Raw genomic sequence first — 17,139 nt, forward strand, 5'->3', positions numbered from 1 at the left:
TATAGGGGTTCTGCGAGTAAAGCTTACAAAATGCTATTCCAGTCCTAATCCTTGTAGACAGTCAGATAAATCTCATTCGCGACACACACTCTCATGTTGTGGGAAATAAATATACAAAGTATCCATAATGTCCTTTGAGGTACCTAATCTTCATAACTTTTGATATCTTTTATCTTGAAAGTTAATTTTCTGTTTGTTGTTGTAATAGATGCATTCAGATTTCACTTACCCAAAATAAGAAATTAAAAACAATTAGGAGATATCTGGAGCATTTCGCACAATTTCCCTCTGCCATGATGGGTGTATCTGAAAATTGAAGAAAGACTAATTGAAACAAAATATTGCGTTTCTGTGACCATGTTGACTTAAAATTCGTTTTTAGTAATAATCTGCTTTATAAAACAAAGAGTGAAAATTTGGAATGTGGCAAAGAGACCACAACTTCGACCAAAGACTAGAAAACAGCACAAGGCCACAATGGGTCTTCAACTCACTAAGAACATGCATATAGTTTTAGTTTTCCTCAATTTAGATTTTATGGGACTTTTTTCTGCGTATATTTGGGATATAATGCTAAAGATTATATATGATTTATTAATACTAGAACACACCCGTGATATCGCGGGTCCGTGACTGAATTAAAGTATATAACTATGCGCAAGCCTTATTTTAGTATTAGTACTGTCATCTGATAAAGTCATGCCGATTATAAGATACACAATTTTCTCTGCTTTCAAATCTTTCTGTTTGAACCCGTCGAACTGGAACTTATCAATTATTGGTAATATTAATTATTTGGAAAACAAAAGGTCCATGAATGGAGTATTTTTTAATCAACAGCATTGTCCTATATTAGTTATAAATAAAATTGAATTCTTTGATTACAAATTGAAACTTATTTTTAGTCCAGATTTTTAGTATTCGTATTGTTATCTTAGAAAGTCTTACGGATTAAAATACTACAATAGATAACAATTTGACAATTTAGTAGTGTCAAGGACGTATAACTAACATATATACGTCCTTGGTAGTTCAACCCTGTGATAATGACCCGTGTATATAGCATATTAATCCTGAATACACCGTTTGGTGGTGCGCCTGTCAGATGCGGAACGTACAGATAAGGTAATAGGTAACAGGTGATAATACTATTGGTATCGGTATCGGACTCGACCCAGAACTTCCTAATTATTGGCAATATTAATTACGTGGAAAACAAAAGGGCCTGGAGTGGTGTAATTTTTAATCTACACCTTTGTACTATATTAGTTGTATATAAAGTTGAATTCTTTGATTCGTCGTTTTTACGTGATGACGGCTGACAATTTGGACCTCGTAATTTTAGTATTATAGATTCTATTGCAAAGATTTTTTTAAAGTAAAACCTTAACAGTAATAAACGAACCTGGAAAAATAAAATATTAGTTTTTAATCAGGAGAAAACTTCCACCTATTAAATTTAAGATAAAATACATTTTAAACTGAATGAACGTAAACTATCTGTATACAAAAACATGTGATTCACTTGGTATTTGTCGTGCAATATTGAAGTGTCTATATTTACCAGGAGCTGTAGGTGGTAATATTATGGAAATTATAATAAAAAATAACTATATGCATTTGTCTGCAGGTAGCTAATGTAATACTCATTAAAAGATGGTTATTTATCTTCTCAGTAACGTATTTGTAGCAAGATGGCTACGAAGAATATATGAAATGAGAAAACCAGACACATCTTCTATCTATTATATATAAAGGAGTGCACGTAAGGCACGTTCATAACCGTCATCAAATATTCGGTTGGCTGTATTGAAATAACACGAAATTTAACAGTTGCTACTTTTCATATCTTACGAACTTTAATTCTTCTACTATTAGTGGAAACACATGCATTTTGTTCCTCCTAGTAGTGACATATCTGTGCAACTATGAGTAATGAGATTATCTGTTTTTTGCATGAAGGGCAATAATGAATTGACCAGCTGATGAAATTTTTCACCTTGAAGCTAATTTCTTGAATAGAGTTTGGTAACCTGTAAGTTTAGTCTCAGACTTTAGACGAAATTGTGATCGCGGTCATTAAACTTTTAAAATTTCAAAACATGCTCCTTTAGTAGACCTCAAACACTATTTTGTCATTGAATTCCGGTTTCAAACATGCCATTGCCATGATTGCATGTGATTGTCATTGTTTTCATAACTGCCGAGGAACGGAAATCATCACCTATTAGGGATCAGTATACTGACAGTTATTTGTAAACATTTCACTGTTTCATAACTGCAGATGTTGAAAAAGATCACATTGATAAGAAAGCCAAGTATATATATATTGTTGCAGATCTTGTGCTGATATTTGATTCATAGAAATTTACCAACTACAATCTTTCCAAAAAACTTGTCCGAGTTTAGAAACAGAGGTGCGTTTTCATCAGTAGATGTTCGCACGAGTTCTGATATAATTTTAGATTTTCAGTCAAGTTGGGCTAAGGTTCTATTTTAGGTCGAGGTTGTCTATTACTTCGAAAATTAAAAAAAAATTTTATCACTTGGTATTTTCCGGGAAATGCCTAAGTACACGAAGTCAGGAATATGACAGTTGTTTTCAAGTCGTGACGTTGGTTGATATACCCAAACGTTTGTCTATGTCAGGTTGGTTTTTTTTCAACTTTTCAGCTTTTCGATATAGTTCGGAGTTAAGTATTCTTGTACACCTCTATTTATATGTTTGACATTTTCTTCATTACAACAATTGTTTTCGGTGAAATTCTTCTTCAGAATTTATTGCTGTCATTCTTATCCAAAATTCAAAATGAACAACGGTGGTCTGATTGAACAGACAATATTTGATAGGTAAAGTTGGTATGATTCGTGAATGCACATAGTAAGAGGGTTTCATTTCAGTAAAAAGGTCATAGAAATCAAAACGACCAAAATACATGATATAGACCATAATTGTTGTTCTTGATTGATTAGAAGAATTTTGTAATCAGAAGTTCACTACTGATTCAGATCATCTTGAATCAGTTATTTTAAAGACCACTTATTATGAAAACCCCAAAACTATGTAACAAGACCACATGACCTATATAGAACTAAAGACACTGGAAGTTCTATCATGATTTGTTTAAGTATTCAGGTTCAAACTGGAAATAAATCATGATCGTTTTCTTAATTCGCAAAATATTATTACAGATATATCAGATTTGTTATGGCTTTAAGTCATGTAGTGATCGCAGATTTCATACACAAATATAATATGTTTCAAGATATATGCAATGGTACAATTGATGCATAATCCAACTTGTAGACATCTGTTAATACATGTTAACTTAAAAATGATATACGAAAGTAAATATTACTGTTAATTTTTTATACAAATATTGGTAATATTCCCATTTAAATTGTGTTGTTCGGAACACAGTTCTGTCTGTGAACCGATTCTAAACATACAGCCAAAAGTTTTAAATTATTGTTAGGGTACTTGACGTTTAAGTATGTTTGTCTACATAGTATACGTCTGATCTACCACTTGTATCATATATGTAAGGTGTATACATGGCGCAATGCTGATGAAAGCAATCGCACGCAGTGGTGATTTGCGTGTCTATTTTGGTGCATATGTAACACGATGATCGAAAGAAATAATTACACTCCAACCAGCAAATTAATAATGCTAAATGACAGACAAAATGCTTAATTGCATACCTTAATTTCATGTATTTTGCTACATATAAACTTACTATTTCCTGTGCTATATAATAATATTTACTTCTGCTTCTTCGATTCTCGAGTGTAAGAAATTAATGTTTAGCTAAATTATTCGTTCAACCGATAGCTTCAAGTTGAATAGCAAACCCGATTAACAAGATCCCATATATAAAATTATCATGACGTCAGCAATAGAACGGTATTATCATTATACCATTACTAATATCCTTTTTTATTGCTTGAAAAAAACCATCGGCAAATAACCAGGTAATTGTTCGTTTACTAAAGTCATTCAAACCAGAAGAAAAAAATTGTGTTCTTTTTCAATAAATCAATAAATATTATCCGTTTTGACAACGATAATGATAATTCTTTATTCCGTAAGCATATATACAGCTCATAGGATTAAACAGGTACACAATTTATACAGTTTACATCTACATATACAGCATTAATATATAGCGGAGTTTGGCATACAATTTACATTGGTAATAAAGGTACATAACAAAAAATCAAGTGTTACGAATTTTCTCTGCCTCATACAGGTATTTACCCAGATTATTCAATTCTTTTATATTTCTTACAGATTAATTTAAAGAGGTAGATGGGTTTCTATAATAATATATTTTTATATATTTACTTCTGACATTTACATATTTATCACACTCTTATATAAAATGATATTCGTCTTCTATTACTTTCTTATTACACATATTACAAACACGCTCATTTCTGGAAATATTAAAGTATCTTCCTGTTTCTACATTAAGTGAATGTGAATTGAATAAATTCTATATTTAGTTACATATAACTGGTATAAACTGTTCAATGGTCGATTCAAATAAAATTGCAAAGTATGTCCATCATATTTATATTGATACAAATTACATTTTGAAGTATTTTCAAAAAATGACAAGCCTTCAGCTATATAATTATCAACATTTCTTTTTTTAAATTCATGCAAAAATAATTGACTATTTCCAACACTTTGTGCTAACCATAGTATGTCTCTTATCTTACAACTCCAGTTGAGTTTATCATTCGGTTTAACAAAACTAAATTCGTACATATCTTCATAAATACTATTCAATATACAATTATTAGATTCTAATAACTTCCACCAGTAACGTACCATTCTTACATATTTATTCACATACAATGGTAAACGCCCAAGTTCAAAATACACCATATGGTTTACAGTTGTTTTTCTCACTTTCAAAATTGTTTTTAAATAATACAAATGAAGCGTTCCTATATCAACTCCCTTATGGAAACCCAATATTTAACAAGCATAATTTACAATACTTGTTACATACATGTATGTATCAAATAAGGATATCAAAGTCTCAGTGTTATAACAATCATCATAAATCTTATATATCAATAAACAAAATGTAGCCTTTCTACCCTGTTCAGATAGTGTTTTCTGTGTTACAGTAAAAGTACCGTTATACATGTAGTTTAATAACAAACCAAGATATACAAACTGATCACACATCTTATCATTTTACCATTCAAATACCGTTTTTCGTTCTCTTTCAGTACACCTTTGTTACGAAAAACAACTATTTTCGTTTTTCTTAAATTAATGTCAAGACCATTCTTGTATGAACTATCATATACAGTAGCTATCATTTTTTTTGTAATTCAGAACTGAGACTACTATAACATGTTTTATAGTAGTCTCAGTTCAGAAATACTTTCACTGAAGAGCATACATAAAAAGATAAAGATTTAACAATTTTTACTTCATATGGTTCTATTCCTTGTTTAATTAACTCAATGTATATGTCATTCACATAAATTGCATATAAAAATGTTCATAATGATTACCGCTCGGCCGAATTACCCCCTTTTTTTACCCCTCCCCCCTCTTTTTCAATTATTCCTTGATTATTTCCTTGTGTTTTTAAATGTCATCAATGTTTGGGCATGACGGCAATAGCCGTACACAAAATATGATAGTAAATATATACTTACATGCACTTTATTCCTATTGTAGATTTAAAGATTCCATAAATGCACATATATACCTAAGGAAAAAACAAAATAATACAAATATGATTGTTTTATATTGTACTACACTCAGTTCTTAATTGTGTATGGCTGACAAAGCAACGGTCATAATTATGTTTCCTTGTTTACACATTAGCAGCATGGATTACTACATAAAACTTCCCTCCCGTTTTGTGTATTAGAAAATGTCATTATCTCTTGAAAAACTGTGAATATTCACACCTATCAACGTCATGTAAACAAATCTACTGTGATAGTGTCCATAAGAATATTTCTCATGGATATCTACAAATGTCGAGCGCAACCATATTACCGGCTATCACTACAACACGTGATCCCTTTTGTCATTGGAAATACAATAAAGACATAACTGATTTTTCTATACAGCATATATTGTATTGCTTTGCTGGTTGCCATTGAATATTACCATGGACTTTGCCATCGAAAATCTCAAATTTGCATAGCTATTGCATCTGCCTTACCGATAGCCGGTAAAATGGAGTTAGTTTAAAAGGTTTTATTTTTGTTTTTCCTTAATTGAAAGTAATTTTGCCAGATTTGAGTTTTTACAGAACTTTGCGTATCGTAGTTTTATGTATATCTTTTAAGAAGAAAGATAAAGCCTTAGGGCATAAGTACAAGATGTTTATCTATCAATGTCTAAGTGTGTATACATTGATTTATTATTGTGTATCTAATTAATATAATGAAAACAATGCACACCTACAATATAATTATATTATCAATCATCTTGATTAGAACAAGACTGAATAGATGGCTTTAGACTACTTGTACATTGCTAAGGTGTTTGTTCTCATTTTTAACAACCGCCTTGTCCTTACGAGAGCAACCATTTGACTTCAGGGGGGTATGGTTTTTGTGTCTGAGTCAGAATCTTTTTTTCAGTGTATCGGCGATATATCGATCAAATTTTATTTATTTTTTAATTTAACACTGTGCGGGGGAAATCTGGATTCAGATTTTTTGGTTTTTTTTTTTGTTTTTTTGTTTTTTGCCATCTGCTTGACCACAATTTCTTTTTTTCATCTAATTGGGAAACAGAATGTTCTTTGACGGAAAAACATACCCCCCCCCCTTTTTTTTTAAAGTTAACTGGTTGTTCCCTAATGGTTGATACAAATCGATTCAGATTGAAACAAATAACGATCCACCATTCGGAAATATGTATTTATCGTTTTCGTTCATTTCTTACTGATGGAAAGTCTATGATGAATCACGAAATGTGGTTTAAATTGTTAATAATCTAAATTTTGGATAGCCATACATGATTAATAAATTAGAGAGTCTAAAAACTGGACAACCAAAACCGAGAGATACGTTTTCCTGGAGGCAGTACATAATTACGGGAAACTGAGTTCAATGTTTTACCAAAGTTTTAACTCTCAATTCAATCACTAATAACAGATGGTTCTCAACAAGTAATTCCCAAATTTGAACATGAATGATAAAAAAATTGAAGCAAAATTGAAATCTTTATCTTTGAAATAAACTAAACATTCAAACCTTGTTTATGTACCACACTTCATATTTTATTAAGCATCTAAAACCTTGTTGAGGGAACACATTTTATACTTTACTAAGTATCAAAATCATGTATAATGATGACACATTATATTTAATAAGCGTCTATGATAACATTGTTAAGGGGTCATACTTTATATTTTACTAAGCACTTAAACATTGTATAGGGATCACAATTTATATCTAACTATGCATTTAAACCTTGCTTAGGGATCAAACTTTATGTCTTACTATGCATTTAAACCTTGCTTATGGATCACACTTTATGTTTAACGTATGCATTTAAACCTTGCTTAGAGATCACACTTTATGTTTAACATATGCATTTAAACCTTGCTTAGGATTCACACTTTATGTTTGACAATGCATTTAAGCCTTGCTTATGGATCACACTTTATGTTTTACTATGCATTTAAACCTTGCTTATGGATCACCCTTTATGTTTAACATATGCATTTAAACCTTGCTTAGGGATCACACTTTATGTTTAACATATGCATTTAAACCTTGCTTAGGGATCACACTTTATGTTTAACATATGCATTTAAACCTTCCTTAGGGATCACACTTTATGTTTAAAATATGCATTTAAACTTTTTTTAGGGACCCCACTTTATTTTTATCTATGCATTAAAACCTTTTTAAGGGACCACACTTTATGTTTAACTATGCATTCAAACTTTGCTTAGGGATCACATTTATGTTTAACATATGCATTTTAACCTTGCTTAGGGATCACATTTATGTCTAACTATGCATTCAAACCTTGTTTAGGGATCCCACTTTATTTTTATCTAAGCATTAAAACCTTTTTTAGGGACCACACTTTATGTTTAACTATGCATTTAAACTTTGCTTAGGGATCACATTTATGTCTAACGATGCGTTCAAACCTTGTTTAGGGACCCCACTTTATTTTTATCTAAGCATTAAAACCTTCCGTAGGGATCACACTTTATGTTTAACATATGCATGTAAACCTTCCTTAGGGATCACACTTTATGTTTAACATATGCATTTTAACCTTCCTTAGGGATCACACTTTATGTTTAACAATGCATTTAAACCTTGCTTATGGATCACACTTTATGTCCAACTATACCTTCAAACCTTGTTTAGGGACCCCACTTTATTTTTAACTAAGCATTTAAACCTTTTTTAGGGACCACACTTTATGTTTAACTATGCATTTAACCTTGCTTAGGGACCCCACTTTATGTTTAACATATGCATTTAAACCTTGCTTAGGATCATACTGTATGTCCAACTATACATTCAAATCTTGTTTATGGACCCCACTTTATTTTTAACTAAGCATTTGAACCTTTTTTAGGGACCACACTTTATGTTTACCTATACATTCAAACCTTGTTTAGGGACCCCACTTTATTTTTAACTCAGCATTTAAACCTTGTTAAGGGACCCCACTTTATTTTTAACTAAGCATTTAAACATTTTTTAGGGATCGCACTTTATGTTAAACTATGCATTCAAACCTTGTTGAGGGACCACACTTTATATCTTACTAAGCATCTAAACCTTGCTTATGGATAACACTTTATATTTTTCTAAGCATTCAAACCCTGTATGGGCCGGGATCACACTTTATATATTATTAAGCATTCAATCCCTGTATAGGGATCACTCTTTATATTTCACTAAACATTCAAACCTTGTTTAGGGATCACACTTTATATTTCACTGAGCATTCAAACCTTGTTCAGAGATCACACTTTATATTTTACTTAGCATTCAAATCTTGTTTAGGGATCACACTTTATATTTCACTAAGCATTCAAACCTTGTTTAGAGATCACACTTTGTATTTGACTAAGCATTCAAACCTTGTTTTAGGGATCACACTTTATATTTTACTAAGCATTCAAACCTTGTTCAGAGATCAGACTTCATATTTTACTAAGCATTCAAACCTTGTTTAGGGATCTTACTTTATATTTTACTCAGCATTCGAACCTTGTTTAGGGATCACGCTTTATAAAATTATTTTATTAAGCATTCAAACCTTGTTGTGGATCACACTTTATATTAAACTATAAGCTACCAAAATTTGTTTAGAAATCAGTATAGTTAATACAGAGCAAAGAATCTATGTTACAGACACATTCACATATAAACATGGTATACAGTATTTCTAAATGGTATTTAATCTTAGTTGTATTTATAACGATTCGCATATAAACGGGGTAAGTACTATCTCTGAATATAAACTGGGTAAGTACTATCTCTGAATATAAACTGGGTAAGTACTATCTCTGAATATAAACTGGGTAAGTACTATCTCTGAATATAAATGGGGTAAGTACTATCACTGAATATAAACTGGGTAAGTACTATCTCTGAATATAAACGGGGTAAGTACTATCACTGAATATAAACGGGATAAGTACTATCTCTGAATATAAACAGAAAAAGTGGCTGATAACGATGAAGAATGAGAATATTGCATGTAAGGTATATGTTATCATAAACGTTAAAACTTTATCATGCACTGTACTACTTGAAATAAAATATTATTTAAGGTAATTCTTTTCGAGATATCTGAATGGGCACTAAAATAAAAGATGTTTCCAATATACTTTTTCTTGGCTATGTAAAATGATCGAATACACAGAGTCGATTGAATTATGTGCAGTCCATACTTCGTGTGGTGCTTGATTTTGGCCGTAAAGTGCTATTCAATTTAGTTAAACGGAGTGGTTGGTGGGGAGTTTGTGGGGGAAAAGGGGGGGGGGGGGGGGGTAATACAAAAATGTGATACGATTGCAAATAAAACACAAATGTCTTTAGAGACCAAATGACGTACAAGTTAGTCAAAATATATTTTTCTCTATCAAGACATTTTTTCTAGTGGACTTTTCGTTCTCAAACATGTTTATATGCTTAAATCTTCAGTGTACCATAAACAATAAACATGGGGTGTAAGTTGTTATGAACTGGGATAACCTTGTTTGTTGGTAGGAGGTGCTTGGTTAAGACAAGCATATATCATCAAATGACATGTCTCGAATATTTCTATGTATCTATATGGTATATGACAATGTAATAAACAATACACATTGTATTAATTATACATTTATACTTAATATAGTATCATGGACCTTGACATTTTTGTCGATATACTTATGGAATTAATTATGTTACGGTCCTTACAAACTGAACAGCTTAAGTCACCATTGCATGAAATCTCTGGTATAACTGATATTGAATTGGTTTGAAAGAATAAAACAGGAGTCTAAGACTTATCATAGCAATTAGAATTTGTTTAAATGTCCAAGGTCAGTCTGTATAAAACCTTTATCTCTAAGAGATCTTTTTCACAAGTACAGTATATATTTGTTAGATAAAATCATTTCTGTCAACCAAACAATATGTAAACATCTGTCTTGTGTCATATCGTATTAAACGTTGCTCTTAATTCTATGCTAAACATAGCATGCAGGATGAGGAATGCGTATACCAAACAGTCAATTATATGCCTTTTTTCGTTCATTCAAAATTTCTATCCAAAGATTATATCATTTTAGCTGCTGTTATTGGGGGAATGGAAATGTTCCAAAATAGATTTGCTGAGAATTTTAGTAAGATGCCAGTATTTCTAAAATAGATTGCTTTCCGTTTGATATTTACCAAACAAAAACTTTCTGACTGTAAAATGCATTTACTCTGACAATGAGAGGTGTATTATCAAAGGCGGAAAATTACAAGGGCACTTACAACAATAAAAACTAATAGTCTGAACAAACATTCTCAACCGTATGCATGTATTGCTTAATTGCAAACAGTTAAACATTTTAAAGCAATCAACGTTTATCAAATATTTTCATTAAAAAGTTGCACCTTGTTGCAACTGTCTAACAGACTAACATAAATATGTCGTGATATTTTCTTCTTTGTCTATATTTTAATCAAATTACACTGTGTCCAGGAGCTGACCATAATACCATGTCCAAGAATAGATATTAGAGATAGCATATGAAACCTGAGTATGAGACATAAAACATAAAACAGCCTTCATTAATAGTTGCATGTTGTTGAAAGTTATATAATAAATTTCATCTTTCGTATTTTCTTCTTTATCTTTAAATTAAATAATGTGTCCAGGAGCTGACAAAAATACCATGTCCAAGAAAAAATATAAGAGATAGTATATGAGATATAACACATAAAACAGCCTTCAGTTCAAACACATCGTTTTTGTGTTATCTGGAATTTTGTCATCTGTTTTATGTCAAAAATATATACAAGTGTTTACTTTCATATCCAAAGTTACGTAACTTTTTACACTTTGTTAAGACATACTTTTTGTAGATCAATCCAGAAAACAGACAGTTTGGGTTTTTTTTCCCACAAAGATACTTTCTGTACTGTTAAATAGCTGTTGATACTGCACATGCTTTATATAACTAAATAGTTATGTCAAGTTTAATCTACACAATTAATTCGAGGCAAAATTAAAGATTAAGTCATATATTGCAATTTTATAACTTACCTAAGAGCCTAGGTTTGACTACATTATGTAGGAAGTATATTCCAGTTCAGAATAAATTTGAAGTTAGCCTCTGTAGAAATTAGCACGATCACTGCCAACTGTTGTATGTACAATACATAGATAGAAATGATACATATCAGTTCGGTGAGGTGCCGTGCTGAGGAGGGTTATCAGCTGAATCGGCTGATCATTTAGAAATTTAGGAGGAAAGCTGGTAACATGTGTATCTTCTTATAATAATACCGCTTATTTGTGAAAATAACGGAATATTAATTCAAAAATTGTTAATTTCAATACAGTTGCATTCGAAAAAATCGAAATTTTCCAAAATGAAGTAATGACGAAATATCGAACACGTGCAATGGAGTAAACTACTGCAAATTTAATCATTTAATGTTTCTTTAATGATGTTTATAATTACAAAATGTATAAAGTAATGTCAATGCCCTCAAGTTGCCTCTAGAAAAATATTCTTAATATTACTCATTGGTGATATTTTATCCTCCGATAAATGTCATGAGGATCATTAAGGATTTTCTTCTCCGTTCTCTTAGACGAAAGAAGTGAGAATGTTTACAAATAAAACGTGGAATGTATTGGAAAGTTAATTATTGGAGGAAAGGAAATGAATTAGAGATGGTTAATTGTGTTATGCAATAGATTACCCGCTTATTATCGGATTCTTGAGATTGCTTATCAATAACACTTCAAAGATAATCTATCCAATCACAAGAGGCAGTTATGATACAGTTGTATACAAAATAGAGTATATTTAGATGAATAGACACAGTTTTCAACATCAACCTAAATAATTCAAATATGTAACAATTTCTGAATCTGCATGTTCAAGGATACATGCATTTTGGTATATATTTAAGAAAAACGAAGACTTCATATCATACCTACGCGCGTGAATAAAGGGGTTCTTAGCAAATATGTATCAAAGAGCGATGTAGATATGATTATTACTAATCTGTAAAGCACATGTTGTAGTTCGGAGATAATGCTCGTATTCCAGACATATGATATCCTAGGGATGACTTATAATCATAGATAATTATATGATTATATATCTAATGCAGTTCGTACTCTGTCACGGAATAAAAGTTTCTTCATAATATAAGTTCCAAAAGGAAAAAATATTCTGGAATATAATTTCCGCAGGAATAAATATTACAGTATAAGTTGAAACCAATATAGAAAGAAGCAGTGTTTTTCATTTTAAAGTTTTTTTTGTTGTTTTTTTTAACTTTAAGTAATATACGATTTAGAAACTAGAACCATCTCTATCCACGGTCAGAATTTAGAACGATGTCAAGGGTAATCCTTAATAACTTAGACGTACGTTAAAACCACAGAAAGACAAAAACAACCATTTCGCATTTATTTTCTGATATGACATTTCACGTATTTTTAATCAGTACACACTGGTTCGGTGCGTTATTATTTCTAAGGTAATGGCAACTTAAATAAAGTTGTTGGACATATCTTCTATATCTCAAGTCTTTCTCGAAAAATGAATATTTTCAATCCAAACAGTTTATAACATACAGATATTAACGTAAACGTTAAAGTGATTAAATGCAAGTATCAAAACAAAATAAATACTGGCAAAGATCGCAAGTTTTTGTTCGAATGTGCCTTCAATGACAATGCAACACAAGTTTTGCAACAATTACATCTACATTATTTTTTTAGAATTAGGAATTTCATTCAAATGGAGGTTAAACAGTTTCCATGGATGTAGCATACCAGCAGCATCAATATCAGCTGATTAGGTTTGCGCAATCTTTGGTTTTGTATGTAGTGTTTTGTATACATGTAGTGTTTTGCAAACTGTTGCCAAGTTTGTCTTTTCGTAGTTTTTCATATTTTGTCATAATTTTGACGGTCTCTTTTCGACTTCTACCTTTGATATCTGTCCACATCTGATTTTAATAAAGCTGATTAATTTTCAAAGATAAATCCATGTTTTTTTTCAAATATTCCCATATATAGATGCATGAAATACATGAAGTATTTCCTACTCACTCAAGTGTTCAATCACAATATACTTAAATTCTCCTTCACAAGCAATGGGAACACAAAAATCATCTAACTTTAACATTATTTTTTCATACGAAGTGGTCGTGCTTCGTTCTACTCTTAAATACACTTCCGTTTGATGTATTTGCGGTATCGTCTTATAAAAAAATGTTTGTTTATCGTTATGACGCTCCCTCCGGGTTCTCTAATATTTATTTATTTCTGAATCTCCATATTTTTTTGTCTATTCTATTAATTTATTTCTGAATCTCCATATTTTTTTGTCTATTCTATTAATTTATTTGCTTACCTTGATACTAAACAAGCTAACACCTTGATATCCTACATTCTGTACTCTAAGAACCTTTGTTAGACCTGTAAATATCTTACTAGATCTTAATTAGTTGTAAGTCACTGATGATGTACGACGATAAAAATGTCCAGGTAATGAGATAAGTATGTCACCTAAGGGCCGTCACCTCTCATGACAATTTTAATAAATTAAACAACTTAACGAATTACACATTCGACCAGTTATGCATATTACAACTATAATATAAAGCAATCGCGCAATTTTTGAAATTCAGCATGAATTAAAATAAAAAGTAGTAATATGAATTTAATAGAAATACATATTTGGCTGTTCTCTACAATAATTATTTTATTTTCTCGTTTAAATTGTATTAATAACTTCTGAAACAATTAAATACAAATGGTTTTTTTTTTTTCATTTTTTCTCAAAATCAACAAACTCACAAATTCAAAATATAAACTATGATTTATGTTTTCGATTCCAATTTTTGTAAATATGACAACAATCTATGCTTTGTTTGCGGAAAACCCTGAAAATCCGAAAACGAAAGCCTAAAATTATGTGCATGTTTTACTGAAATACGGCCAATATCAAATACATTTATTGGACAAACAAATTAACTTCAAATTTGACCATAGAACTGCTTAAGTAAGCAGAGGTAAACAATCCTCTAAAGTTTTTACTCTCTTTTTTTTCCATAAAATGCAATATTCAATTTCTTTAATATTTCTTAGAAATGCAAGACAAATATATCTAATTACCGACATAGCCTAATATTTCTTTATTCAAAATTTCAAATTTGAAAATAGAATTTAAGTTGTTAGCTGGCGCTCAATGTACATTCACAGGCGAGGTAAATTTTAGGCGACAAAAACACAAGTAAAACAATATCAAACTTAAATTGAATTTAGACTCCTCACATTGCGTCTAGACTAAACTCTTAAGACTTATTAGAAACAGAAATATTAATTCCTATGTTTATGTTGATTATGAAGGTCACAAATAAAAAGAAGATTCATGTTATCTATTAGTCCGTGCATGACAGGTGCTTAATTGACTAGGATTGACAGTTTCCCTGTCGAAGGTTGAAGGTTCTCCCTAGGCATTCCGGCTTTCTCAACCGATACAAAATAGTAAGTAAACCACAAATTATCCAATAGTGCTGAATATTGGACTAAAACGCCAATTATCAATGTTATAAAAAAAAAAGACGGTGTGGTATGATAGCCAAGAAGACAACTCTCCACAAGAGACCACAATGACACAGAAATAAACAACTATAGGTCGTGGTACGGCCTTCAACAATGAGCAAAGTCCATACCACATAGTCAGCTACATGTATAAAAGGCCCGAAATGACAATGTAAAACAATTCAAACGAGAAAGCTAATGACCTTATTTATGTACAAAAAAAAATGAACGAAAGACAAATATTTAACACTTTAGTACACCAGATCCGGATTTCAACAATAAATGTCTCTTCAGTGATGTTAAGGATCGAAACGGTATTTGGAAGGCCATATAAAAAGTACCCTCATTTTTAGAAAAGTACCCTCATATATATATATATATATATATATATAATACCGTTTCGATCCCTAACATCACTGAAGAGACATTTATTGTCGAAATCCGGATCTGGTGTACTAAAAAAATATTGACACCGTATGTTTGTGACATAACATCGTGGCCACAAGTTAATTTTTTTCTGTTTAGTATTAAATTTATATATTAGATCCATTTTGTTACATCTTGTGATCAATTTTATTTGGCAATCGCCAATGGCAGTCAGCAGTGTTAAAGAACATCAGTTGTTCGACCTGTTAGTCTAATGCGTTTTGTTTAAAAATACTTTTTCACTTTTTTGGTCTTTTGGAAAATGTTGTTTGTGCTGTTTTTAGACCCTTCTACAACGAAATTTGTTTTACATTCACACGTATAAAACTTACGGTTTTTATCCAACGCAATCATAGGTTTGAACGTAGTTTTCAATTTAGACTCGTATATAGAATGAAATTCAAAACAGTGTGGCTGTGGCCATTGATTGACACATTAAATTCATCCATTGACTGGGACAATTTACGTGAACGTTTGTCTGTAACGACCACTGTTCACAACATACCTACGATAGACATTTAAACTGTGGGGTCACCAAAGGTTTCTTAACGCCTTTAATTATAAAATAATTCGAAAAATTAATCAGGAATAACCTTTATGTTTTGATTTATATAATTGATATAAATCAAAACATCGTGTTATTTCTGATTAATTTTTCGAATTACTTTATTAAGGTGTTGAGAACCTTTGGTGACCCCATAGTTTAAGTGTCTTTAAAAAGTACATAGTGAGCAGTGGTCGTTACATACAAACGTTCACCTAAATTGTCCCAGTCAATGGATGAATTTAATGTGTCAATCAATGGCCACAGCCACACTGTTTTGAATTTCATTCTATATGGATCTTAATATAAATTTAATACTAAACAGAAGAAAATTAACTTGTGGCAACGATGTTATGCCACAAACATACGGTGTCAATATTTTTTTAGTACACCAGATCCGGATTTCGACAATAAATGTCTCTTCAGTGATGTTAGGGATCGAAACGGTATTTGGAAGGCCATATAAAAAGTACCCTCATTTTTAGAAAAAGTACCCTTATTTTTAGATAGACTCTTGAATTTTAAGAGTCAATATAGGATGAACGGATCATATAAACCGGAGGGAAAATATGATACAAGCCCAAACGAAAAAATATAAACGAGTCTAAATTGAAAACTACGTTCAAACCTATGATTGAGTTGGATAAAAACCGCAATTTTTATACGTGTGCATGTAAAACAAATTTCGTTGTAGAAGGGTCTAAAAACAGCACAAACAACATTTTCCAAAAGACCAAAAAAGTGAAAAAGTATATTTAAACAAAACGCATTTGACTAACAGGTCGAACAACTGATGTTCTTTAACACTGCTGACTGACATTGGCGATTGCCAAATAAAATTGATCACAAGATGTAACAAAATGGA

At 31.1% G+C, this 17,139-nt stretch overlaps 1 protein-coding gene across 4 annotated transcripts in view; it reads right to left on the minus strand.

Moving 5' to 3' along the window:
- LOC143082866 (tetraspanin-18-like) overlaps positions 1-14,228 on the minus strand; it is a 28,167-nt gene extending 13,939 nt beyond the window's left edge. The window contains exons 1-3 of one of the 4 annotated variants that reach the window (XM_076258826.1): positions 14,112-14,228; positions 5,689-5,741; positions 230-306 (exon numbers count right to left, since the gene is read on the minus strand). In XM_076258826.1, the coding sequence (XP_076114941.1) occupies positions 230-295 (66 nt within the window). In that variant the 5' untranslated portion in view covers positions 296-306; positions 5,689-5,741; positions 14,112-14,228. Of the gene's footprint in view, positions 1-229; positions 307-5,688; positions 5,742-11,776; positions 11,930-14,111 lie in introns of those variants that run through there. The other 3 variants (XM_076258825.1, XM_076258827.1, XM_076258828.1) reach the window with 3 other exon arrangements.
- Positions 14,229-17,139: the final 2,911 nt, after the last annotated feature.

The sequence above is a fragment of the Mytilus galloprovincialis genome, chromosome 7, assembly GCF_965363235.1.
Source record: "Mytilus galloprovincialis chromosome 7, xbMytGall1.hap1.1, whole genome shotgun sequence".
NCBI classification, from domain to species: domain Eukaryota; kingdom Metazoa; phylum Mollusca; class Bivalvia; order Mytilida; family Mytilidae; genus Mytilus; species Mytilus galloprovincialis.